Genomic DNA, 26673 nt, shown 5'->3' with positions numbered 1-26673 from the left:
ATCACATGAACATGAATAAAATGTTAATACGTCAACATAAATTGAATTATTTATTGATTGCAATCCTACTGGACCAGAAAAACTTATTAAAATATTATTTACGGATTAGCTTTAATAATTCGAGTGCATTCGTTTTTTGATGGCCAAGGGACGGGGGTTCGAGTTGATCGGGAAGTAAAAGGTTCACATAAAAATGCCGACAGAGAATAAAAATCCTGAACTGCATAATTTAAACGATTTCAATGACACCTTGATTAATATCAAAGACAACACAAAAGGGAACTCGAGAACTGACCACTCTACCTGTTGGCCCCTCATCGCCCCCCTCCCCCACAGACATTTCCATGAAATTATGAACGAAACGCAACGCAACGCGCAATGCATTTGACCAAAAGATAAAAAATAAGGAAAACATATCGGGAGGGAAAAAAAACCAATCAGGCAACGTTGAAAACCAAAAATAAACAAAGGCAGGGCGCAGGTAGAGGACTAAAGGAGGGGCAGGGGTATGGACTGGAACAGGGGTATGGGGTGGGGCAAAAGGGCAGAGGCTGCAACAGTTTACCTGGCAACAAATCAAACAAAGAGAGACAGAGAGAGAGGGAGAGAAACTGAAGGCGACGAAGAGAGGGCAGCGCAACTTATTGCAATTAAGCGTGATTAATTCAGGATTTATACAAATTAAGTAAAACCCACAGGCGATCGAGGTCGAGGCTAGGTCTACCCCTCTCCACCCCTTATACCCCATTAAACTATGTGTAAAAGCGGTGTGACAACATTTTTGCTCTTGCACTAGGTAAAGAGCCTGTAAATGGGTTCCACAGTCCAATATCTTTAAAAGATTCGTAAACTTTGTAAAACATGGCATCTCAAAATAGAAATAATTAAGAAATCCTTAACAGTTTTAAATAACTCTTATAGCATATCCCATAAACATATAAAAGGTAATTCACGCAGTTCACGCCAACGATGCTCTACTGTATGCCCGCGCTCTTCTCATTTTATTTCCTTTTTTTGTTCATCAAAAAGGAATTTCTTGAGATTTTTCGCTGCGGCTGCTCCTGCCTATTGGACTGGTCTTGGAAACTGGAACCCTTTGCCCCCACTGGGTAGGAATGGACCGGGGGCAGAAATGGGGGCTGCGATGAGCAGGCGACGCATGCGCCAAGATCTCTGGGATGGACACGCTCTCCGCGACGGACTCTCTCTTATTTAGAGCCTGTCTTGTGCTGCTGCTTATTCGCATTTCGAGTTGATTTGCCTGGAATTTTATTTCCTTCAGGGGGCGGAGGGAGTGGAGGGAGCTCTGCAGGCGCGTTGAAGGAACAGAATGAATCACGGAATCGTCCAATTTATACACGAGTTCTCTTTGTTCCTTTGCGAATCAAACTTGTTTCTTATCTCCGGCAATTTACTATTGTTATGAAATATACGGATTCTTTTTCGGGTAATACCAATATTAGTTGCTTTGAGTTTTTAATTCCATTGGATAAATAATATGGTCTTTAAGCTTATTAAATAACTTTATTAAAGATTATAGTCCATTTTTCCATACTAACCATACTTTTCCATACTACATATATCAATGTAAGTATACATTTTAAAAGATCTGATTGCCACGATATGGATTTTCTTATCTTTTTTGCATTAAGAATGGCACTACCTCAACCATTTCGCACTTTAAACATCGCTACAAATTAAAATTTGTACTATTTGAATGACACCATATGGGAAGGCAATAAGTTATAATAAGCCTACTAAAGTACCAGAGTTCTTGAAAATATCTTTAAGTTTTTTTTTTAATATCCTTCACTTAAAGCGTATTTCAAAATTAAAAAAAAATTTTTATGATCTGAACATTTCACCCACAAGAAGTAATTATAACTTTGTTTAAAATTTAAATATTTACAATAATAAATATTTCTCGACAGGTATTTATTAAGCCATTGGTATATAATATCGGACATACCGTTACTGGGTTTTTGGGGAATTTCGATGGCATCGATTCCTCTCGCTTGGAAAATGTGTGTCACAGCACTGCAATTCGGACTGAATTGATCGATGATCGAAGACCCTGCTACGCCACCCGCCGGATTGGGGGCGGCAAGGGCGGCCACTTGGGGGGCGGGGCCATTGTCCGCTTGTAAGGTGGGCGGCAAGTGGGTGGTGAGTAGTAATAGTAGAAGAGGACTGCTGAATATCACAAGGCGGGCAGTTGTTGTTGCTGTAGCTTTTCTTCTGCAATGCAGATGTTGTTGTTGTTGCTGCTGATGTAGCATTTTGATAACTCTTTCTTTATTTTAAGGGGAAAGAGAGAGCGAGAGACAGGGCTAATTTCACCGGCGTTTGTTGTCGTTTAGTTTCGATTGGGATTCAAATCGTTTTGACTGTGTTTGTTCTTTTTGCGGTAAATAATTTTGGCAAACGCAGGCACCCACACTGAAATACGCACACTAATACACCGCTTTGTTTGCCGGCATTATTATTATTATGAAACTTATTTTTGTCGTTTGCGTTTATCAGTGCGCATTTTGCGTTCAGAAGCAATTGAAGTGCAACATGGTTGTCGGGTGTTATTAAATCGGGATTATTAACAATTAACAAATAGCGGCACACGCACTGCACATAGACGCACTCGCTCCAACACACACGCACCCGCGACGACGAAAGGCGAATTGAAAGCAAAGCGCGCAACGCAGGAAGAAGCAGCACAGCGCGTGCTCGCGAGTCGGCTATAAAATTTTGACTGAGAAGTCTCTTTGAATTTCGACTGCTTACCGTCGATTCTTTTCAGCCTGCGCTTATCGATTGGTGACCGCGGCTATCGATGTCTATCGCCTTACACCGTTTTTAGGTATGTACAGTGTCACTAGGCTATGAGAATTCCATTCTGGGAAACGTTTGTTAGAAAGTTGTGAAATTTAAAAATAAAATAACGAAAGTTTTACAAGAAATAGATTGGTCCTGTTAATACATACATACATATAAATTATTATACATATACAATTATACATACCATAAATTTTTTTTGTTTGCAAACACACGACTGTATATTTATTAATTGGTTGGTAAGCTAAATGGTTTTTGAATAATTTAATCACAAAAAGTAAAACTTCCATGTCGCGCTTATAGGCGAGATGAATGCCTATTTAATCACATTTAAAATATTTTGTGTACAAAACAAATAGTGTGGACATCTAAATTTATTCGAAATATGTGACATCGATAAAGGAAGGTCCACACTATCGAAAGCCACTATCTAGCCGCATTGTTCATCTCTAAACCAGCTGTTTTGGCGGCAACCAGTTTTGGTCTGAAGCAAAACAATGTTTATTTAAATAAAACGCAATTTAAATAACAGCCCAAGTATGGCGCATGAAAGCGCTGTGCACGAGGCGCTGAAAAAGCATTTTGGCCACTCGAAATTCAAATCGGATCTACAGGAAAAAGCCGTGAAGTGCGCTGTTAAAAGTGAATATTGGCCAAATTCTTACCCAATCTCGCAGATAATACCTCTCGTAATTCTCTTACAGAAAAGCAGGATGTGTATGTGTCGATGCCCACGGGCTCGGGTAAATCCCTGTGCTTCCAATTGCCTGGTTTGATGTCAGAGAATCAAATAACCATTGTTTTTTCTCCGCTTTTGGCTTTGATTAAAGATCAGATAGATCATTTAACCAAACTGAAAGTGCCGGCGGATTCTTTGAACTCCAAGATGAGCACCAAAGAAAGGGATCGTGTTATAATGGACTTAAAGGCCGTGAGAACCAACCTGAAGTTTCTCTACATAACCCCGGAACAGGCCGCCACCAAGTTTTTTCAAGACCTGCTGCAAACCCTCCATAAACACAATAAGCTTGCCTACTTTGCAGTCGACGAGGCGCATTGTGTTAGCCAATGGGGACATGACTTTCGACCGGACTATCTAAAGCTGGGGGAGCTGCGTTCCAAATATTCCGACGTCATCTGGTTGGCTTTGACTGCCACAGCTTCAAGGGAAGTCAAGGAGGATATATATAAGCAGTTGCGCCTCCACCAACCCGTGGCTCAATTTAGCACTCCTAGCTTCAGGAAAAACCTCTTCTATGACATTGTTTACAAGAATTCTATCGAAGATGACTTTCAGCACCTGGCAGATTTCGCCAGACACTGCTTGGGCAATCCGAAGGAGTTTAAGGATACACCCAAGCCACAAAGAGGCTGCGGAATCGTATATTGCCGGACTCGAGACCAAGTGGAGCGCATGGCGATAGGGGTAACTAAACAGGGAATCGGAGCAGTAGCCTATCACGCTGGTCTGAAAACAGGAGAACGTACTGAAGTCCAGGAAGCGTGGATGCGGGGTGATCAGCCCATTATATGTGCAACCAATAGTTTTGGAATGGGTGTGGACAAACCAAGTGTGCGCTTCGTTATCCACTGGGATGTACCCCAAAATGTGGCTGCTTATTATCAAGAATCTGGTCGCGCTGGACGCGATGGCTTGCAGTCATATTGTAGATTATACTACGGACGGGAAGACGTCCGGAGTATACGTTTCCTTCTTCAAAACGATGCCCACAGAGCCAGGGGTCGTGGTGACAAAGAGCTGCTTACGGAGAGAGCTATCAAACAATTTGAGAAGATCACGGAATTCTGCGAGCGAACAACCTGCAGGCATAAACTCTTTTCGGATTTCTTTGGAGATCCAACTCCAGATTGTAGTGGGCAATGCGATGTCTGCAAGCGTCCCAAGAAAGCGGAAAAAGCACTGGAGATTTTTCATCGATTATGTATGGATGATGCCTTTAAGTCGCACATTTCGCTACAGGATTGCGCAGATCTGTATGAGGGTGAGTTTTAAAACTTCGTTATCTTTTTAGCTATTTCTGATCTTAAAGCCATATTTTTATACCCGTTACTCGTAGAGTAAAAGGCTATACTAGATTCGATGAAAAGTATGTAACAGGTAGAAGGAAGCGTTTATGTATGGATATTCTTTACCAGGATTACTATCCGAGTCGATCTGGACATCCGTTTGTCCGTCCATATGAACGTCAAGGTCTAAGGACCTAGCGGGATCTCTGGAATGATTTTTTTTATTTAATTATATGTCAAAAAGTATCTTATAGTCGATTAGGTCGAGTATAGCGCTCTCTCTTGTTTTTATATCCTACTAGGCGGCCGACCAGGTATAAAGCGTGCTGCCCAGGAGTACGCAGGCGGTGAATCTGGCTCAGATGACGATTCTGGTCAGAGTCACTCATCAATGGCCAAGAGAGCCAAAAAGGAATCACAGGATTTCATTAAGCAGCAGTTTAATCTTCGAAAGCAAATTAGTGCAGCTAGGCAGTTGGAACAGGAAACAATTGCTCAAATATCTCGCGTTCGAATGGCAGAAGCCACTGAAAAGAAAATCGCAGGTCTTCAGGCCACTCATCGGGAAAAATATTTGACAGCTTTAATCGACGCACTCAAAGCCAATGTAGACAAGTGCAAAGATGAACCAGGGCAGCAGCCAAAAAGTGTATTAAAATACAATGACTATGAGGCAATGTCAGTAAATATGGAATATGACGTGTTTCGCCAGAATAAGGTGGCCAATATGTACCGCCATGCCTTAGTTAAAGAGGTAAGAATAATTAACTGTCACAAGATATACATGATATTGTTAACTTCTTTTTCTAATAGATATCCACAATCAAGAAACTCACAGAACAGACTAAATTATTGCCTCTTTTGGTGGACTATATTCCGAAGCCTGAAACAAGTTCTAAAGGTGCTTGGACAGGTGGAAGCGTGGCGTACTTTGAGCGGAAACTCAAAGAACTAGAAGAACAAAGGCCACAAAGCCTTAAGGAAGTTCCAAAAGCCCTAAAAGACAGAAAAGGTTTTAAACAGGAAAATAGCAAGCAGACTTCAATTTCCTCTTTTTTTAAAAAAGAAATTAAAGAAGAACCAATAGACTCGCCAATTCAGGAAGAACGTGTAAATATTAAAAGTGAACAGATGGATTTAGAAGAAAGCACACCTAAAGATATTGCTTCCAATCATGTTAAGGAGGAATCCGTGACCCCAGAAAGTTCTTCTTCTGATCGTGAGCTTGAACTCCAGCCCGACAGCATAATTGGAGAAAGGAAATTTAAATTGATGTCAAATGGTGATGGAAGCTATGACACTCACCGCAGGAAAAGAGTTTCGCATGAAACTCAACCCAAAGAGAAGGAGTCAATTAAAACAAAGTCCAGTATGCAGCATCTTTTTGGTTCTTTTAAAAGCGAGTCAGAGGAGTCTAACCAATCTTTGAATGGTTTTAAAACTGCTCGACAAATGCTCGAAGAAAATAATTCAAAACTCGAGGGCGTACCTGAAAAATTACCTATTAAGGATGGTGAAAAGAGAGTTTTAGAAAACAGGGCCGATTCTATTGGATTTACTTCAGCCAGAGAAATGTTAGAGAGGAGCAAACAAAGGGAAGGGGACGATAAGTCAAGCAACAAACTCGAAAAACTGGGATTTATTTCAGCCCGGGAAATGCTGGAGAAAAACAAACTTAACGAAAGATGTTTGGACAAAAAAGACGTTAAGGAAAAGAAATTAGAAAGTAGGGAAACCAAAAGATCGCTACAAAACAACGAATTACAACATAAGCAAGAGGAAGACCGTAAAGACAAAGCATCCCACAGGAAAACGTCAAAGGAATCGTTATCGAACTTGAAGAAGGAAGGATCCGACTCCAGAGTTTTGCAAAAGGATACAAAACCAGAAACCAGAAACCATCAAAAAACAGATGTCAGCAAAAATGTGGTGCAGTGGCTCAATCCGTATTATAAACGAAAAATAGCCACCAAAGAGCTTTTCAAAGCTTTGGCAAAATTGCTCACTCAGCGCATTTGTGATGGAAGCTTAGGTAAGATATTCATACTTCCTGTCTGTTAATACCTTTAAAATGGACCATAAATCTCTAGGAGATGGCGATGCTGGAAAGTGCTATATAAAGGAAACTTTTCATGGCCTGCAGATGATAAACAACGATCAGGACATTGAAAAATATTTCATAAAATCCAAGTGACTAAAAATCTCCTAATGATTTTATCACGACATATTGTTTCGCCTCGTTAAAAGTTGCATCATCTTTTTTTTTCGTTAGTTACTATTTTTGTATATAATAAGCGCATTAATTATCAATAATACATTTAAATAAGACGTTTTTATTTGGACAGTTTTAATAGAAAAACTATTAATTTGGGATATTATTCGCTCGTACAAAATTTATTTGCGTTGAATCTTATTTATTAATTGAATTAGATATAACATTCGTGATGCTCGATGTATTAAGCTTATAAAAAAAACAAAACAGGGCAGCCGATTAAGAACTTTAAACCTCCTCGGACGTCGATTTTGTACATTTTCGATTCGATGATGGCAATTTGTTTTCTTGTGGGATTACAATTAGCTGGGAGACGGGTATGTGAACGGGGCTCTTACTTCTAAGCTGGAGCTATAAATATTACAGTCCACGCTAGGCGAGAATCGAATGTATATCTCTTTCTCGCCAAACTTCACGGGATCGACCATGTCATTCTAGATCACCGTGGACACCTAAACGCAGGGTGATGAGTATGTCCAGCAAGAAGACCAGCGAGGTAACCAAGGCAATCGAGGCGGAAGCCATCACGAGATCCAAACGATGCATATTCGGGTGCCAGTAGTTGCGATCCTTGGTGGTGGACCAATCCCGGAAAAGCAGGGCGGTTACGGCCACGAAGAGCACAAAGGCCACTAGATTCCACAAAGTAGCCGTACGCCATGGAGTCCTATGTGTACATTAAATATATCAGTACTAGCATTTTAATTAAATCAAACTTTAAGCATACAAATCACCGAAGAGCGCCATTATCAGATAGATTGCCGTGTAGATGGTCAGTGCTCCAAAGGTCACATAGCAAAGGGAAGCCACTCGGGGAGTGATGAACACCCGCAGATGAGAATTGGTGGCCGGCTCGTCGATCAGACCCAAACAGCATATAAGCAGGCACTATGGGAAACGACGAATAGTTTTCATAAATTATTTGTGTTTTTAATCATTTTTTTTAACAATTTAGGCATTACTGGGAAGCCGTCTCAAAATGCTGAATCTTTATAAAATGTAATTGGACACCATGAAACTAGTTTCTTATCTGATTTTTAAAAGTTATTCAAAAGATTTCCATTTAAAGGAGTATTTAAATTTAACAAAAACTCACCAGTTCCACAATCTTGATGCATATCACCGTGTAGGTGGCCTTTTTGTTTCCATGAGTTGTGGCAAAGGAATTATCGTCAGCCGGCGACATTTCGACGCGTGAGATTTCTGCACCGAGCAATTAAACAATTAATTAATTAAAGAACACTATACTATATCAATTGGTATTTTGGCCACTTTGACATTTGCTCGGAGCGAGGAAAGAATGACAATAAAACTTATTGTATATGTACCTATCGATCGCAAGTAGCTCATTTTGCAGAGTCTGATTTGGATACGTTTTCGACCTACAGAGGAAACGGAATCTTCAATTTTGGCTTTTTAGTGTTCAGTTAAAGTCGGGTTTAGTGGCCATTTTTGGCCTCCATGTCTGGGTTATCGGATATTTGTTATTGGATGGTCAGTGGAGCGTGCAAACGAGTAAAACCGAACAATCTACGTTCTGTTGTGGATTTGTGTCAATTGATGGCCGAAGGTCTTCCTCTCCCACATGAAATACATCCAGTTGCAGACCGAATTGATTAAGGGCACATTCTGCGATGATCTCATATATTGGGTGTGTGGGACTTTTGGGTGGGGTATATATCTATGTATCTATGAACATATGGGGCTATATTCGACAGCGAGGTGCCGAGATGCATACCAAATTCAACCTGGGAATGCGAGCAGCCTACGTGAGTTTGCATCAAAAAGTCGTATGAATAATAAATCCAACTATAATCGCTGTCTTGTGAACCGTCATCTATAATTCCATTATTTTCAATCATTAATTGCATACCGACAATGAAGCTACTGTCGCTCAATTGTCACCTCTTTTGGACACAATTCAACACCTGTTTTGATATATAGTTCTTTATTCTGATTCTACACTAAAAAATAAGTGTATCGAACCGGAAAGTAACCAATTTCTGTATATCAAGAGAGAATTTTTCCAAAAAAAAGTTTAAACGAATGCCACTCATAATTTAGAAGTTCTCTATTATTGGATTCTTTAATATCAAATATTTGCATACTATTGAAATTTACTTGGAATTCAGCTTAAATGATTTTCTGGGTTATCATAACCGGTAACTCGTTTTTGCCGTGTATAAAGTGGGGAATTGGATCTCCACTTCATGGGCAACAATGGTCCCCCCATTGATTGAAGCTAATTGCATCACATAAAGAACAAAGCATAAAATCCCAATATTAGCCAAAGGCACGTTCAGCAAAAGTGAAGGGGCGGACAAAGAGTAGGGAACTGTGCTAGTTAACCCCACGATGCGTAACCCCATAAACAACAATTAAAATGTGAGGGGGGGGCGGGGAACCAGAAAAAATAAGTCAAACTCGAAATGAAACTGGAAACTCAACACAAACCCTAAAAAAGGGCCACGCACAACTTTCACTGCGTTCGGGGAGGGGGAAAATGTGAAAGGGAGTGAGATGGGAAAGAGCTGTAGAGAAAAATGGAGGGAAAATGATAAAAATGGGCCCAAGACACTCCCTATTTACAAAACGAGGGCTCGGAGCTAATAAACATTTTAGTGTCTAGGTTCTGGTTGCAAAGGTAAACAGCAAATGGGTAAAGAAAACTACCACTATTGAAAGCAGTGGAATGTAGTTAGCTTTTTGTATTAATCTATTTGAATCCAAAGTGATAATTTCATATACTAACAGTAACTCTCCACATCAAACCAAATATATAAAAGTTTAGGTTTATATCAAAAAGTTTTAAACTTTAGTTGTTCACTTTATTGTAAAACAGAATTGTATATATAAACATATATAATAGATTTCTTTTAAGCCAATTCTCTACCCGTTAAATCTCCCCACTAATTTTCGAGTATGTGGCTCTCCAAGATGGGAATTTCAGTGAATAACTGCTTGCGTGTTGTTGCTAACGAGTGCTTCACGTTTTGGCCCACACTCGAACACCCCCCGCAGCACCCCTTTGAACCAAAAAAAATAAACAAGTTTTCTTTGGCGGCGCTTAGAAGAAAGCCCAAAAAGCAGAAACCAAACAAAACACACGCAACAAGCCACGAAGCTGAAAAAAAGGTAAACAAAACGTATTGGCTAAGAAAACTTGTTTTAGAAAAAAGAGCATTTGGCTTAAAGAGAGGATCTAAGAGTTCGACTACCTGCCACACCTGCGTATTTTAAAGGGGATATTTTCTCTCGAAAGGTAGGCATAATTTAGTGGCCAGCACTGTGAATTAACCTCGTTTCGCTTTCAGGCTCAAAAGGGACTGTTTCACACTAAGCAGCCCTATAACTGGTCTGAGTTTTGGGTCAATGACTCGATTCTCCGTTTTTGTTTTGGTTCTTCGATTCTATCCAAAGAATTTGTTTAAGCCATTCCCATCTTAACTTGGGTTTATATCTCTCATTTCCGGACAACCAGAGATCCAAAGAGCTACATCATCTGTACTATCTGTATTTCTCAGCTTTCAATCGCAGTCTTGGGCAATTGAAAAATGCAACAAAACTTGTTTGCTTACCGCCCCCTTTTTTGCCCCCCGCGCGTGTCTTAACCCTCACCCATCACTTGCATTGATATGCACAACTGCAAACTGGTTGCAGGCGAGAGCGACAGGGACGGACGATGGGGGAGTGAGAGGGCAGAACCACCTGAAACACAAATACATATATGCAAAAGGCGCCTACTGTACTTGGTCATCGCCATAGTTTTTACTGCCCGCGAAGGGCAGTTCGCGATTTTCCAGCTGCATTTTCCAAACACGGTCAATACCCATAGAGGGTATGTATATATTGTACCAAGAGGAATCATTTTCGCGTTTAACTTTTACATATAACCAATTATTTTTTTTTTAATTAAACTAAGATGTGTCCTCAATCAATCAGAAAGCGTTTAAAAAAAATCTATAATGTAAAATTTTGTATTTATTTTATTTTATGGTTTTAGAGAGTAATATCCTTACGTTTTGTTGACAATATTTTTGTTATCACTTTACTTAATACTGTTGTAAACAAAAAGTAATGGCAAGCCATAAATCTTATGAATGGGAATTTTGAAGCCTTACAACTTGAAAAGCAATGTTCATGGCGGCATTTTTGCAAATTATTTAGATATTCCTACAATATCTATTGCTACTGCACTTGCCTTTGACCCCATTGAGACCCACACCACGTTTGGTATGGGGAAACATTTGGTTTGGGGCTAAAACATGCAACATTTTGCGATGTGGGCTTACGAGGGTGGTTGGTGCTTGGGGGAGTTTTCTAGGCGACTCCCTTAGGGGTTGTTGGTAAATTCAATGCCAAAGCAATTGGCCAAGGCTCGTCGGGATTTACCATGAGTGTACTGGCGTTACTGTCACTGTTATTGTTTCGTGTCGGGCCTGTCATTGAAGGTCAGTGCCCATAAATGATATTGGTATTGAATCGAAAGGGTTCAGTTAGCAAAAGGGAACGTGTAATTGAGTGCTAATATAAACAACAACTGGGTTCAGAGTTTTTGCCATATTGTTTACATATTGACAGATTTTGAACTAACAGCGTTCAAATATTTAATGTGTTTTCAAGAACGGTAAAGAAATTAAAAAGCTCATTAACTTAATAACTGCTCGTAAGTGCTCCAAGAATTCGTATACTTTAGTTGAGCACTACCTAATTGTTTTTTTACGCCAACGTAAGATATCTGTTTTTTCGCTTTATAAACCCCAGTATTTGTCACCTAATTAAAGCTGCATCAAAGGGAAGGGGCCGCATTGATGGTGAGAAAATTGTCAGTGAGTCACATTAAACAAACTAATTTGTGTTAGCCAGTGTAGTGTTGTGTGTAGATTGTGCAAAATTAGCATGTCTAACAATAACAACAAACTACTGCGATCGTCTTGCTGATGTAGTTATTGTTGTATCTGTGCTTGTTTACTGTACAATTAGCTCTGGGTGGGGCCCTCCGATCTCACAGACTCCATTCGTATGAGAAGATCTTTGGGGGAGAATCAAAACTTCAACGGAAGCTGAACAAATTTTACGTTTTCTTGTTTAGTGCATTTTCAACTTGTTTAAACATTAGTAACTGCCGAGCAAACGACAAACTAGTTTTAGTTTTTACTCAGAATTTCATTTTTGGGTTATTATATTACATTTTTCAAATTTTCGTTGAGTTGCAGATAGGTGCGGTACACAAGTGCAGCCAAATGATTTGGGTTAGCTGTTAAGTTATATCTCACACTAAATACACAGATAAATCAATGAATTCTTTCACGCGCGTTAAATAGTTTCAGTAGTTCAGTTTAAACTGCGACTCAGAGCGGAAATTGGTTTTTTAAAAACCGTCTTTCAAAAAACCTCTGAAACCGACGACACGCCAACGACAACTGTTGTAACCTGAACCCAAAACCGAATCCAAAGCCCGCCAAACGAGCTATTGAGCCACAGCCCAAAAATAAGAGAATATTTCCCAATGAGAATTATTCCCAAGACGTGTGTCAACGCTTGCTGAACAAATATTAAGTCATATTATGGCGGCTTAAAAATTAGCACATGCACGCCATGTATGCAAACAATTTAATCTCGAGTTTTGTTTGAAACTTAAATGCTCTATTAAATTTTGAAGTAAAATTGTGTCGTTGGTTTAAAAAAAAACATTTTAAAAACAAAGCCCAGCTTAGTGGGAAGCGACTGTTGAAAGCTTTTATGAAATTTCCCTGCTATAATAGTAAAGACGTCAACCGAAACCTAAAATCGGTACCATACAAATTTAAAAAAAAAAATAAAGATATTTAGGGTCATTTAGTGTGTGTTTAGTATTTGCCAAAGAAAACAAAAATAACTACAATAAAACATAGGTCTAAATAAGTCTCACCATTGTATGATGAAAAATGCATTTTTAAAATAAAAAGGCGAGAAAGCTAACCTCCTGTGCTATAATGGGTCTCAGAAAATAACTATTAAATGAAACTCAATAATTTATATTATAACATTTATCATTTGATTTCTGTTTAATGTAATTAATTTTCTTTAATTATTGTTTTCTTTTAACAAATATATTCACAGATGTAGAGATGAAATAAAGACAAAGGCAGTAAAAACACTTGAATAAATACAATTAAAGTTAAACTGTACATAATTAGAGTGACAAATTTTTGCGAAACTATGTACAGAAAATATGTAAAACTGTTAAAATCGTGAAAAACAAAACTTAAACACAGTCTTTCCGTTTACAGAACTCTCAAAAACAATTGCTGCTAGTTATTTGCTACGACTAAAAATAAATTTAAGAAGTAATTACAACAAAACATGACGTTTGTATATACATTCTAATCTACTTTACATCCAGTCAGCATAAATTTGTTAATTTATTTTAATTGGTTTAGCTCTTTTTTGATTGCTTCACAGGACTAGGCTGCTGATGCTGGCTCATCAGGGATAAAGGATATACATATATATGTATACAGATATGTGTAGAAACCTAAGCATATTTTACATTAATTTTACTTAATGGTTCAGTTCTTAGCTATTTTAGTTGTATTTGATACAAAACGCCTGAGGGTAGGCACTGTTTTTCGGATCAGTTTTCTAAAGCACCCATTATCAGAAAACCCGATCGCTGAGTCTTAGACTGAGTGGAGTTTTGGGTGCCAGCAGGAACTCGAACTCCGTTTCCAGTGGCTTCACAAAGCTCACATCAAAGGCTAGGACCATCTGATAAAGATAAATTTGGTTGTTTTAGTCAGTGATCCTAGAAATACGATCCCTGGGGCTTATGGATTATACTCACCTTAGCTAGCAGCAGCACCACCTCCATTTCCACAAAACGCTTTCCTGGACACGATCTTCGACCCACGCCGAAGGGCACCACAATACTGGCATTATCCACGTTCACCGTGAAATTCTCCGTGGCAGGATCAATCCAACGCTCTGGGGTAAACTGCTTGGCCCCTTGGAAGTTGCTATCCTTGTGGCAGGCTATCATATTCTGACATAGCACCACAGTCTAAAGATCGGAAACAAATTATTGATAGGAGAAACTAATATTTATTTCCAAAAATAAAATATAAAATAGTAAATTCCAAAAGCTTGGAAATAAAAGTGAGAGTGATCGAAAACTAAGCTTTAACTTACCCCTGCATTAAGCGAGTAGCCCGAGAGCTCCATGTCCTCCTCCAGGATTCTGGCCAGGCAAAAGGCTGTGGGCCTCAGTCTGTAGGACTCCTGTATACAGGCCTTTGTGTATGTGGCATTCGTTAGTGCATCCTGCAGGATATTCGTGTCCCGATACTCGCAGAATTCACTTAGGATTCGTGGCATAGCACCGGGATCTCCAGTAACAGAACTCAGTACAAACAACAAAGTGTTGGCTAACTAAAAATTAAAAATTGTTTAACATGAATTCCATTTGAAATACTACCAAACACCCACCGTTTCTATGCCAGCGGCAATAAAGTCTATGATCGCTGACTTTTTGTCCCTGATATCCAGATCCTTGAGCTCCAGAATATTCAGAAAGATACTTCGTAATCCAGCAGCCTCGTCATCCTCGCAGGCAGCCGACTTTTTGAGTTCCTCCAGCTCATGATCGATGATCTCGGAGATCACACTGGATTGAGAGCGATTTAAGTTAGATGGGAATAGAAATGGGAGCCCAACCTTCTGTGTACCTACTCATAGATCAAGTCCTCGGCGCGGGCAAAGTCCCTGTACGTTTTGGTGGGAAAGTATTTCCACAGACCTAGACCGTAGTACGAGTCCCTTTGGGAGATGAAAAGCTGTTTAACAGCAGCTGCCAGTTGGCTGATCTTTTGCGGCTGCTTGGTATCGATAGCCAGGAAACCCATCCTTCTGCCCAACATTAAAGTGCACACAGCTTCCAGACCCATCAGATTGGCCAGCTCTTCGAAATTGGGAACCACCAGTGTATCCGGATCCCGCCTGGCTCGCAGTAGTTCGATAAAATCATCACAAACCGCATTCAAGGCTGGCAGGAAATTCTGCAGGACCCTGGGAGAAGTAATGCTGGAGGTCAGGGAAGATCGTAGGCGCTGCCACATTGGTCCTTGCTCGTTCACAATTCCAACACTTGCATAGCGATCCGGTCGGGATTGACGGTACATCACGATGATCTCAGTGGGAGGTCGGAATGGGTATTTGCTGGGGTACTTCAGCACCTTCTCCAGATCATCGCGATTGTACAGGTGCACTATTGGCACATTGGAGGGCATCACCTCCAGCACTATGTCGCCATATTGTCTGTTCAAATCTAGAATGTACATTTAAGATAATAGAAATAGATTATTAAAATACTTGAGTTACTAACTCAGAACTACAATAATAGAATTTATATTAAGTTATAGAGCTAAGAAATAAAACCCATTTTCAAGACGTATTTTTAATAGAGAACTTTGAAAGGGAGAGATTTTAATAACTATCTTAACTAAATAATGTCTTACCCGCATATACCTCGTGCAGCTTGGTCATCTTGTACCGTCGAAAGAAGAGCAGGAATATCCACTTAGTGCCCAGGAAGGGAATCCTCTTTGGCCCGGGTATGTCCCAGATGCCGCGCCTCCGCCTCTTTGGCGCCTCGGGCTGGATCAGCTCGGCATGGTAGAAGTCCTCAAGGAGCGTGTTCTTCAGGAGCGGCCGGAGGTAGATATCCGCCAATTTGTGCCGATGGAGAGCGCAGTAGCAGCCAAGTACGAGTGCCAGGGCCAGCAACAGTATCACGGCCATTACCATGGGGCGCTGCAATTAGAATTCTGGGTCTTACTGTGTTGATCCGCTTTGGAGGCACTTATGCTAATTCCCGCCAGCAATTCTAGGTCTTTAATTGAAGTCTGGCCTTTCGTTTCGAATCGATGCCAACCGGTCGACTAATTTGTATTTGACTTTATACAGCTTTTTTGGTCACAACAACTGATCATCGATTTTGCATTATTATTGGCAACACGCGATAACACTTTGTTCTCGGTTCTTGGTTCTTGGGTTTTTGGCTATTCTGCAAGGCAAATGGCTGGCAGAAAAGAAACAAGCTTTTTGGGTTTTCACACTAGATAAGATAATGTCCCAACAAGCGTGATAAAGTTCAAGGTTAATAGCCAAAAAAAAAAATATGTGTAACGATTGTGTTGCGAATTTCAAAAGATTGCAAAAGCCTCTAATTGTGATGTTTATTGGGGATTATAAATGTTTATAAAGTCAACAAATTCCGCAAGACCAAGTCAATTATTCTATGCACGATTAAATAGGCACACAAAGAGCCATTAAAATAGAGTGCGTTAAGGTCTTTTTTCTTCTCTGCCGTTAAATTAAAATTTAAAATTTAATTAATCTAAAATGGAAATTAATCTTGTTTTAAAATCAAAAGTAGACAAATGCCTAACCTACCCTATAAAATTGTTGAGTGTTCAGCTAGTTATATCAGAAATGCGAGATGATAATCTTTTGAGGGTCTGCCAGACAATGAACACTAAGTGGAGAGGAGAGGATTTATTTTTCTTATTGGTCTTTTTTAGGTGGAGTTTTTTCCTTGTTCTTATAAGACCATTCCGTCGAAACCTTTTTTCTATTCCTATTGCCAACCGGATATAAAATACTATATAAATAAGATGAAAATCGATTAAAACTTCAAGGGGGCTACCTGCTCAAAGTGATTAATGAACTACCCGGTTAAATACAAGAAACAAAATCAGAAACCACGGATAGATGATCGATTCTAATATTTGCCCTAGCCACACAACAGAACAGCCACACGATCGCTTGGCAAATAAATGCGGAGTACGAATAGAAAACCTCTCTATGACTTTGGGCTACCGAAAAATGGTATTTGCAAAAGAATCAGAATGCCAGATAAGAAGTCTTCGGTCCCAGGTAAGTAATGTCTTTATCTACGTGACGCCACTCGCTTAGAAATGTGCGTGATACTCGGCGGGAGAGGTGTGGCAAATCTATCCATTAATGCAAATTTGCGATTCGCCAATAGGCCTGTGCAAATGTAGAAAAAAATGGACAGAAAGAAGAAAATAAACTGGAAATACAAATCACAGACATCTGAGGCGAGCACTTCCTTCTTGGGGGCTTAATCACTTCCTCATCTCATCATGAGATCGCTTCTCAGCGCGACGCGTGCGCTGTTCTATGCGCTTCTCACTTTTCCAACGTGCTTAGAACAACAAAAACACAAACTCGCTTTTTAATAAGAATTCTTGCGAATTCTCCTCTGCACCGGCCCCATTCTACGGCTCACTCTCTGATTAATATGCAGATGGGATCCACTCACGACTCACAACTCCACCTCGTTCTCATCGTTAGAGTTGCGTTAGAAGCAGCCAAGAGGTATATATGGGAGGGAGCTAAAGCAGCTGGCTAAAACCGGCTTGGAAACCAGCTCCCAACTCCAGGCCAAAAGAAGGAGAAGAAAGCACCCAGCGGTGGGTAGAAAGCATATTATGTAACCGATTATTATGTAAAACAAGAAACGATGGGAAAGTTCTTTCTCGTGGTTTTGTTTTCTTCGTCGCTCTGTTTTGATCTTGGAATTTCACAATTTCTGGCCGTCATTTCTACAGCTCAACTAATTGGGTTAAGACGCAAATAAAAATTTCGATTTTTTTTTCGATTCTTTCTTATTGACTATTTTGTTCTACAGCCATTAACGATTTTTGTTTACCCCAACAAAAATGTAATAAAAGAAATCGAAGTTTATGGGTTCGGGAATGACTCGGCTTAATGGTTATTTAAGTATTTATTTTGGAAGGTGTACGAAGAGAGGTTTTGGACCAGAAATCTATACTTAACAAAGAGTACTTTAAAAGTTACGTATTTCCGAAATGCATGACTTTGCTGGTATGTGTAAAATTATGATTTTATTACTTATTCAATAAAGAATTGATAAGAAACATTTACTGCTTCAATATACATTTTTATATTCTTTTATTTTGGTTTGAATATTTGGCTTTAGTTGTTAGGTACATTTTTAAAATATCACAGCGATTCTTTCACTTTTCTTTTGGCAAACCAGCTTTCAAAGCGTTTCTAACATGAGACGGTTTTCTTCGGGTTCTGGGACGGAAAGCAAGTTTCGATAGTGGCTTAGACCAGGATCTCTGCAAAGTGGCAAAACGGCAAAAATCTAATGAGAAAATTTCTCTATTTCTATTTGCAAGGCTTACTTTGTCGCTCGCCGTTTGCACGTCGTCTTCCGTACGTTGAACTTGCCTAAAGCCAAAGTCGAGATAATGGATACACAGAAAATAATTTCCAAAAATAATAATCAAAAATTTCAAAACCATTTTATTTTTTTGTAGTAAAGAAATACATGAGCATAGTTTATTTGGGAATAAGCATATCGAAATTAACATTATTTTGATATATATTTAAAGATTATTTTACTTAAAATATAAAAATACATTTTTGCATGTTCTTGTAGCCACGAGTTTTTTCGGCCAATGAAGGAGGTAGGAAACAGCTGACCGAGGAAAGAAATTGTTAAGCCATGTTTCCCGTTTGTCGGTGGTGGCCGTGACCATGAAGCCCCGGCCGATATCTGGTCGTGTGCACTCTATATATGTGTATATAGCTATATGGCCATACGAATGTGAGTGGCACAAGTGACATAATCTGCTGATGTCTGGCTCTGCGGATAGCGAGCCGTTTGAGCTGAGCTCGGGTCTTCTGTAACTGCGCAGCGGTCCAAGCTTTGGGCCATTTTTCGGCGGGTTCTTGATTCCGAGCGATTTGCATAAATGTGAAAAATGTGCCAATAAAAATAGCCACGAATAAATAACGAATAAAGAATCAATCGACATATATAGAAGTATGTAAATTCTGACGAAAACATAAACTTGTTTATTTTGCAAAAAATTAGCAGACGAAAAAAATGGTAAATTATTTCACTTTTTTTTTTTGTGTCACATTTTGCCGCCTGTGGTCGGTTTTTGGCAACGTGTGCAGGCGCAGTCGCACTTTCGTTTAATGATTATGTTAACTCCAATTTCTTCCTCAATTCCAGCTTTTGAGTGCTTGTGGACAGTCTGACGCCAAAAACTGAAAAAATTCATTTTGGCCCAACACCCCACATTTGTTCCTGATGCATCAGCAAAGTTCGTCAAATAAATCGAAACCCAATCGAAAAAGGAAGGTGAAATATGATCGCAGAACATGTCGCGAATTGTCATCAAATTTGCGTAAAGCTCGCGTGTGGTTTTGGATTAAAAATAACGTTATTTATATAACAAACTAAGATGTGCGAATTGGTAAAGTGAATCTGACCAATATAACAACTTCAGTTAATTATTTTAAATTAAAAACATTTTCGGATGAATAAAGTAAAAACAGTAAGTTTATTGCTCGCATGAGTCAGTCTAAACGCAAATGTATCATCATTGACAACGACAACCAAATTTAATCTTAATCTTTCGGTCAATACATTTCAGGTAAGTTAAGGAAAATAAATAAAATAAAGTCAGTGGAAAATATTTCAAATGCATACGTAACCGATTGACATTCACTTGGTCAGGTAATTATTAAATTTACAATCCGATATTTGCAAAACCAGATGCAATAACATTCAACGAGAAACTCCACCAGTTGATGACGCGTTTTTTTAATGATGATAATGAACTTGAAGCTGCCTCACATAATTGATAACAAAAGAAAATCATCAAAAAAATTATTATTTATATATTTTGTCTGGTTGCGTTACACTTGAAAACGCCCGTGTTCGCTGATAAATATGAAATAATAATGGAGAAAAAATTAATAAATAAATAAAAAAAAAATGACTTGAACACGCAGGGAAAAGAGAATTGGAGAGCTGAGGGGCTAATTGCAATTTAATGCGTTTGTTTGTCGAAGTATAACACGATTTATTTTCCAAGATTCATACGCATATTCGTTTTCATACATGTATACATTTTCTGAAGTTCGATTCAATTTTATTTTAATCGTATTGCATTTATGATTAACCGAACCGCTGGTGTCGGTGCGGCTGTGTAAATATTAAATATATTTATTAAATAATCCGTAGAATAATAAATGAATAAATGAAACGTCTTTTAAAAGTTTTATGATGACTGGCACAAGGAAGAGAACTTAGAATGAAACTAGAGGAAATGATTTTCCATGTAATGCATAGTTAAGTTGTAAGTTTGAGTTTTTGGTTTTTCAACAACGTATACCAAAAGAAACTTAAGTTAATAATCTGATTTACAATGATTAGGACTACGTAAAACATAAAAATTACTTACCACTTTAATGGGGTTCTCTTTGAAATCCAATTCGTATATATGCACTTCACGCTAGATCCGACTTGTAGACATTTTAGGTGGCATTATCATTTGATATGCTTTGATTTCCAATTTGCCAATATTTTATAGATATTTAAGTGTTGCATCACTTTGCACATTACATTGCACATTTATTGTTGATATTATTTAAAGCTTAGACAATCGTAGTTTCTGGTGTGAAGAAAACAATAGAAACTTCTAATCACAGACAGAAATTGCACTCTTGGACTTTATTGTTTTGTTGGTCGTGTGTGATCCGTTTAATGTTCTAGTAAAGTAGTTACGGTAAACACAATAATATTTTTAAACCGTGGCCAGGGACGCACTACTCCGGATTGACCGAGCCCGCAACCGAATCCCAGATCTGCGATCTCCGATCTCAGATCTCCTCCGCGTCTCTTGGTTGCGACAACTGCGACGCTAAGTCAAAGACTGAATCGCTCCGTTTTTTGAATGGGGGAAATGCTGAGCCGAGCCCAACGCACACACACACACCAGCGCACGATTGCTCGGCACTCACGCACACACTCTCATTTAAATGACGATCGGCGCTCACGATGGGAGGCGATTTAATGGAGAACCACCAACCACGCAACAAGTGCTTCCATCGATCCGATCTATACGATCGATCCAACAATCCGATCGATCGGTCTCTGCCCGATCTCGACCAGCTGTTCGAATCCGTTTTCAGTGAGTAAGGTTCTTCGGGTTCCACGAGGTGTTCTCCGCGTGAGAGATTCACAGTCGACTATCACTAACTCGAACCACCACCTGGCGCACCTATTAAATTTGAGATATAAAGGCTCGCACTGATAGGACGTATAATTCAAGAAGATCCTTATGTATTGTAGCATTTAAAAAATATTATTTATTCTATTTTATATTATATAACCTTCGGGATTGCCAAGTAGACTAATAAAATTTGTGTAATGAACAAGGATTGGAAAAAATGATATATTTGATATATCAAATAGGTGTCCTTATTAAGTTTTTCTCTGTTGGGCGCCAAAATGTATGCAATGATTATTTGAGGTAAAGTCAGGATGCCCTTAATATTGTATACAAGTTTAAATTAATAAAATTGACATCCCTAACCAATGAAATACAAATATAAGGTGTAACTAGATCATGAAATTTAAGATCAGTGTGTTCTAGTTAATGAAGTGGGACTGTATTGATAGCGCCGATCACTCTCGCTCTCTGTGTACCCAATCTCCTTCTTCAGCTTCGTGCTCCCCATGCTGCTGATAAGAGCCCATGTGTTTGTATTCTTCTTTTCGCCTATAGAAACTCAATGAAAGTTTGCCAAGAAACAACGCCTCAAGGCTTATTGAAATGTTTACTTGTGGCAAATTTATGCAACACATTACGGCAGCAGCAACTACAACAACACAAGCAGCTGGGCGCAGTGCGTGAGTAGCTGGCCACTCCGAGTGTGAGTGAGAGAGGGAGTGCTCGTGTGCGTGTGGGTACGATCCGTGAGGTAGGTTGCACTCCATATATATAGATTTCATATTCCATAATACAGTCCAATGTAACAGGTTCGACTTAGGCGGCGAGCGAGTCTTGAGAACACGAGAAATCAGCTGTGCGACCGGCTGTCTGGATGTCCGGACCGTGACTACAATGTTGCCACTGGCTCTGATTTTTTATTAGAGGGTATGGCATCGGTAGAAGGGGTATATCAGCTCATTTAGCATTTTAAAGTTTTATTTTTATTTAAGGTTTTTTATCAATTGTCTGAGCAATATAAATTGAGATAATTACAATCAAAGTCATAGGGGAGTAGCAATCAGAATCAAATTTCGAACAATGATATTGTAGTATCATTAAGCACTAAAAATAAACTTTTATAATTTCATGTAATCATACCATCTCAAGGGCTATAATATCTTGGTCAATAATTGTCTGGAGGATATATCTAAGTCCCAACACCCCCGTCTATCAATCCTTCATAGCTTGCAGAGAGGCGTGTGGTGAGGGATAGATCCAGGAGGAAGGGGCGGAACCGATGCTATCGTGAGTGTAGCTCCAGTGTGCGCGCTAATTGCCTTGATTGAGTTTTAAATTAATGCGAATTAGAGTTGTGGTTGTTTTAAAGCCAAACAACGCGAATGTGTGCATGGTTGTGTGCATTTAGGTCTAGAGATCCAAGACGAAGATCTGATGGGCTACAGGATATGTACCTTGTTGATATAAGAATCATGCGAAAAATTTAATCTTCCTAGAATTATAATCTATAGTATACCATAGTACACCATAACTATAATAAAGGAATAAGCTAGAACTATATGGCTTGTAAGTTGTTTAGAAAAAAATACCATTTAAATATTTTTACAACCGATTAAAATTTTAAGAATAACCATAGTTTTTAAAACCCATATAGCCAGAGATATAAAATATTTAATGAGTAACTTGGACAGTACACACATATTCGAATTTATTACCCTAATGCCGTACAAGAAATCTGTCAAATTAATTCCTGGTCCCCAATACGGTACCCTTTCGGATCCTGCCATATAAAGTGAGTACACTTGACTCTTATTATCTTGTAGATGCGTATCTGTTTCCCCTCAGCTGTCACATTAGATACGATTCCCTCGTATCTGTGCCTCCGTTCTCCATCTGGTCGGGGGATTCACACGCTCTCCTCGCAGATGGATAAATTCTTATCCTGTCGATCAGTGGAAATACAAATTGAATTTCTAAGCAATTGCCTGGCTGGCCGACTAAATGGCTGAATGACTGAATGACTGCCTGAACGAGTGACTGAGTAGGCATTGGCTGTGGATTACTAATTAACTGTGCAGTTGCTTCTGTCCGTGATGCACTGCCGCTGGTTGATCCCACAATTATGCCATACCAGACATCCCGCCTCGCTTCCCTCCCCTTTTTCCCCCATAACCCTATTACAACTCCTTCGTGTTGGTCGGTCAGTCAATCAAAGGCACAAAAACAAAAGGCAGAGCGTTGTTAATACTTCTTTTCAATTAGCTTCACACAGCCACAGGGCCAACAACAAGAACCACGCGAGAGCCTTTTCCCAAGCGAACAGGTTTTACACGCAACTACAACAATGTTTGTTACCACGATGATGATCACGATGATGAAGTCCTACACAGAGACAAATTACACGAATTCAGCTTTTAGTCAATTTTGTATTTTGAGATACAAGATTCAGACATTTTTTAGGAAATATAAATTAATCTAATATTATGAAATCGATTATCTTTAATTTATACAAAATTAATTTCAATAAATAGTATTTATTAACTTTTAAAATAAGCAAACATGAAAATATGAGAAAAAATACTTTTAAGATATTTAGAAAAATGTGTTTTCCAAGAATATGAAAAAATATTTATTTATATTATTATATATTTATAATAGTCATATTTAAAAAATATTTAAATTCGTGTTTCTTAGTTTCGTTTCAGACTTAACGAATATTTCTTACACTTGACGTGACAAAAAATTTTTACATAATCAAACAGAATTTTATAACATATATTGTTCTTTGTGTAGAAGATGAAGATGACGAAGATATTCATGATGTTCTTATGAATTTTCAATTTACGATTAAGTTTTTCTTTTCTTGTTTCAGGTTTTCGTTGTTTTGTGTTTTATTGCTTGAACTTTATTTACTGTCATCGACCGTTTTGGGGCCTTTTTGATTTTATTGTGCCGAGGTTGTCTTCCTTTCAACGCGCCCGCCGCGACTTTCTGGCTCGCTTCATTTTATGGAACTAAAGCCCACAGCACCGGGGATCCGACTCTGCCACAATTTGAGGCAGGGCTTGGGCCGAGACAATTGCTTCTGCCGTCGATCTGCGAGCTAAACTCAGGCTCTCGAGCTCAGAGCCGGCTCACAGCTCCCTTAACATTTAATGAGCATTAACAAGCTGCACTTAAATGCAATAACAACAACACACCGAGCGGGCGAAGGAAGGGGCTGGCACACGGGGAGGGGGAGGAGGCGGATTCCCAACAAGAATTGATAACAAGTAAGAACACTTCAAAGGAGGGGTAAAGCCACAGAAGAGACTTAAGACTAAGCTTATCGTAAGTGGCCACCTTTAAATGCCCTGCAAGAATGGATGAAAACGTTTTGCCCAAATTTTGTTTCAAATTATTTAAATTATCGTTAAATAAAACACAAATTATAATATCAATAGAATAATTATAATTATTGGAACTTTATCGCATTCAACCATTCCATTCATATCCTCTTATCATATCCAAGCTATCAATATTAATGCCTCATCTTAGCTTAACAAGTTATTAAATTACTAATAACAACGTATGTATGAGAAATTCATAATCGATTTAAATAGATATTTATATCTGTCATATGGTCAGTTCATATGGAAGGGTAACAGGAGCCCCGGACAAAAACAAAACCATTCACAATGGAAGCTCCACGCTGTCTGAGTGAGCGAACAAGTGGCATCGTTGCAGGTTGCAAGTGTGTGCGAGTGCCTCACTTGATTACCCACGAGCTGCAAATTCATTTCTGCCTCCTTTCTTCACAAGTGGCCGGAGAATCATGGCTCGGTAATCGGGGATCTTCTGAAGAAGACAGCCTTCAGGGGCTCTTATGCTCAGTATTCTTCTTTTTTCGCAATGTTTTCACTTTGTTCCAGTTGCAAGCGGTAAAGTGACTCTGAGGGACGCATCTGCACACATAGTGACCCAATGATCTACAAAGGGCGCGGTCTGCCCAAAGATTACTAGGGAGCGAAAGAACAGGATAGAGATGGTCAGAATAAAAGTGAAATTGGAATTGGAACGCAGGCCTATCAATCCTCGTAGAATTTATGGAACCATCTAAGGTGCATGTACAGCCTTGAAAAAAAGTTCACTGCGTTATCTTAGATTTTTTTTAGATCATTAACTGTCGGAAAGTAAAACGATATTTTCTGTTAAGAAAAGAATGAATGTAAAAAAATCACAAATTAATAATGTGAATTATATTATGAATGTTATTATAACTTAACTTTGAGTTAACCTTAACTGAATAAAACAAACAAACAAAAAAATATATATTTAATTTTTCTCTTACTTCATTTAATATAGATTAAAAAATATTTGTTTCGTTTTATAATATATTAAATGGAGCTTAATATAAAAACATATGTATACACTATTTTTCCCTGTGCACGCATGCTCCCATTACCCCTTACCCACATTTCAGCTTCCTCCTCTCCATTCATTTCCACTTATTATTGCTGATAGCTTGTCCTTGAACTTGACCCAGCAGCTGGGACAGCGAAGACGATCTGCCCTTTATGATTATAATTTTTACTTTATGCTCTCTCTTTATCATGCAATATATAGTACTACACAAGTGCTCACTATAATTAATCAGTTGCCGCTGTGAGTGACTGAGTGGGATCTCCGAAAGGGGCTCCGTCATCCCATCTCCGATCCGTAACTGTTGTAATACGAGTATATTGTTTAATCTCGATTCATTCACAGCTTTTTTTGCGCATTAAACATTTTTTAAATTGACACCTTGCCAGCAGATCTGTTTGCATTTATTGGCGTGATAAGGCCTAAGTACGTCTCAAAAATTGATGAATTTTAATTGGACTTCGAGCTTATCGTTTAACGAGTAACGGAAATGACCAAGAGATCTGTGGAGGTTGGGATGAAATTACGATGACGATAAGGCTAAAATAAGAAATGGCAGGGTAATTTAATTTAAGACTTTGTTTACATGAACTCTGAGTTCATATAGGTGAATTTAAAGGCACTTCTAACTGCATAGCATAGTTAGATATTAACATACTTTTCAATAGCTCAAAGGAACTTTTGTGTTTGGTATCGTAGATTTGATAGACACAAAATATGTAAGAGTCATATTAAAGCGAAAACAGAATAACCTCTTATAAGTAATTTGGGTTATTTAATTTTAAAAGTTATTAGTTAACATTGAAACAATCTATGAGGATACGGTTGGGCTCGAGTAAAACGTGTTATTTATGTGGGCCATTAAATTACAAACAATTTTTAAACTTATTAATGGCCTACAAAGCCTGTTGCTCACACTACTTTAAAGCTCATTTCATTGGACCCAAATAAGTCGCAAGCAATTAAGCATACGCATTGTTGGCCCGAAAAAATTATCAGCCACAAGACACGTGTGCGGGCCTATGACGAAATTACCATAAAAAGGCGCCAATTGCAAATATAAAAATATAAAGGGGCAGC

At 38.8% G+C, this 26673-nt stretch overlaps 4 protein-coding genes across 11 annotated transcripts in view, besides 1 other annotated feature; 1 reads left to right on the top strand and 3 right to left on the bottom strand.

The window, feature by feature from the left end:
• Nucleotides 1-2751, bottom strand: part of dlp (dally-like) — a 39009-nt gene extending 36258 nt beyond the window's left edge. For both annotated transcript variants that reach the window (NM_079347.3, NM_206353.2), the window contains exon 1: nt 1970-2751. In NM_079347.3, the coding sequence (NP_524071.2) occupies nt 1970-2279 (310 nt within the window). In that variant the 5' untranslated portion in view covers nt 2280-2751. The remainder of the gene's footprint in view (nt 1-1969) is intronic.
• Nucleotides 2752-3274: 523 nt separating this feature from the next.
• Nucleotides 3275-7192, top strand: RecQ5 (RecQ5 helicase). 3 transcript variants are annotated; one of them, NM_168591.3, is made up of 5 exons: nt 3275-3471; nt 3534-4832; nt 5160-5611; nt 5671-6889; nt 6948-7192. In NM_168591.3, the coding sequence occupies exons 1-5, from the start codon at nt 3369-3371 to the stop codon at nt 7049-7051; spliced, it is 3177 nt and encodes a 1058-aa protein (NP_729983.1). In that variant the 5' UTR covers nt 3275-3368; the 3' UTR covers nt 7052-7192. The 3 variants fall into 3 exon arrangements, with proteins under 3 accessions (NP_729983.1, NP_001014584.1, NP_524070.2); NM_001014584.3 differs by having other exon boundaries at nt 4908-5611; NM_079346.4 differs by having other exon boundaries at nt 3534-5611.
• Nucleotides 4887-5054: a mobile genetic element.
• On the bottom strand, nt 7178-12556 carry CG9628 (uncharacterized protein). Of its 3 annotated transcripts, none has more exons than NM_168590.3 (5): nt 12445-12556; nt 8458-8511; nt 8226-8332; nt 7857-8017; nt 7178-7796 (listed from the first exon to the last, which is right to left on the bottom strand). In NM_168590.3, the coding sequence occupies exons 2-5, from the start codon at nt 8477-8479 to the stop codon at nt 7559-7561; spliced, it is 528 nt and encodes a 175-aa protein (NP_729982.1). In that variant the 5' UTR covers nt 8480-8511; nt 12445-12556; the 3' UTR covers nt 7178-7558. The 3 variants fall into 3 exon arrangements, with proteins under 3 accessions (NP_729982.1, NP_648710.1, NP_001163442.1); NM_001169971.2 differs by having other exon boundaries at nt 7369-7796; nt 12417-12556; NM_140453.3 differs by lacking the exon at nt 8458-8511 and having other exon boundaries at nt 12319-12556.
• Nucleotides 12557-13146: 590 nt separating this feature from the next.
• Nucleotides 13147-20894, bottom strand: shd (shade). 3 transcript variants are annotated; one of them, NM_001274914.1, is made up of 8 exons: nt 20422-20894; nt 18640-18894; nt 15625-15919; nt 14840-15434; nt 14597-14774; nt 14300-14539; nt 13956-14171; nt 13147-13879 (listed from the first exon to the last, which is right to left on the bottom strand). In NM_001274914.1, exons 3-8 carry the CDS (start codon nt 15905-15907, stop codon nt 13769-13771), a joined length of 1623 nt encoding a protein of 540 aa, NP_001261843.1. In that variant the 5' UTR covers nt 15908-15919; nt 18640-18894; nt 20422-20894; the 3' UTR covers nt 13147-13768. The 3 variants fall into 3 exon arrangements, with proteins under 3 accessions (NP_001261843.1, NP_996074.1, NP_648709.2); NM_206352.2 differs by lacking the exon at nt 18640-18894; NM_140452.2 differs by lacking the exons at nt 15625-15919; nt 18640-18894; nt 20422-20894 and adding an exon at nt 15492-15522 and having other exon boundaries at nt 13507-13879.
• Nucleotides 20895-26673: the final 5779 nt, after the last annotated feature.

The sequence above is a fragment of the Drosophila melanogaster genome, chromosome 3L (assembly GCF_000001215.4).
Source record: "Drosophila melanogaster chromosome 3L".
Classification (NCBI taxonomy): Eukaryota; Metazoa; Arthropoda; class Insecta; order Diptera; family Drosophilidae; genus Drosophila; species Drosophila melanogaster.
The sequence above is the reverse complement of the archived record's forward strand: the minus strand, read 5'-3'. Positions and strand labels throughout refer to the sequence as shown.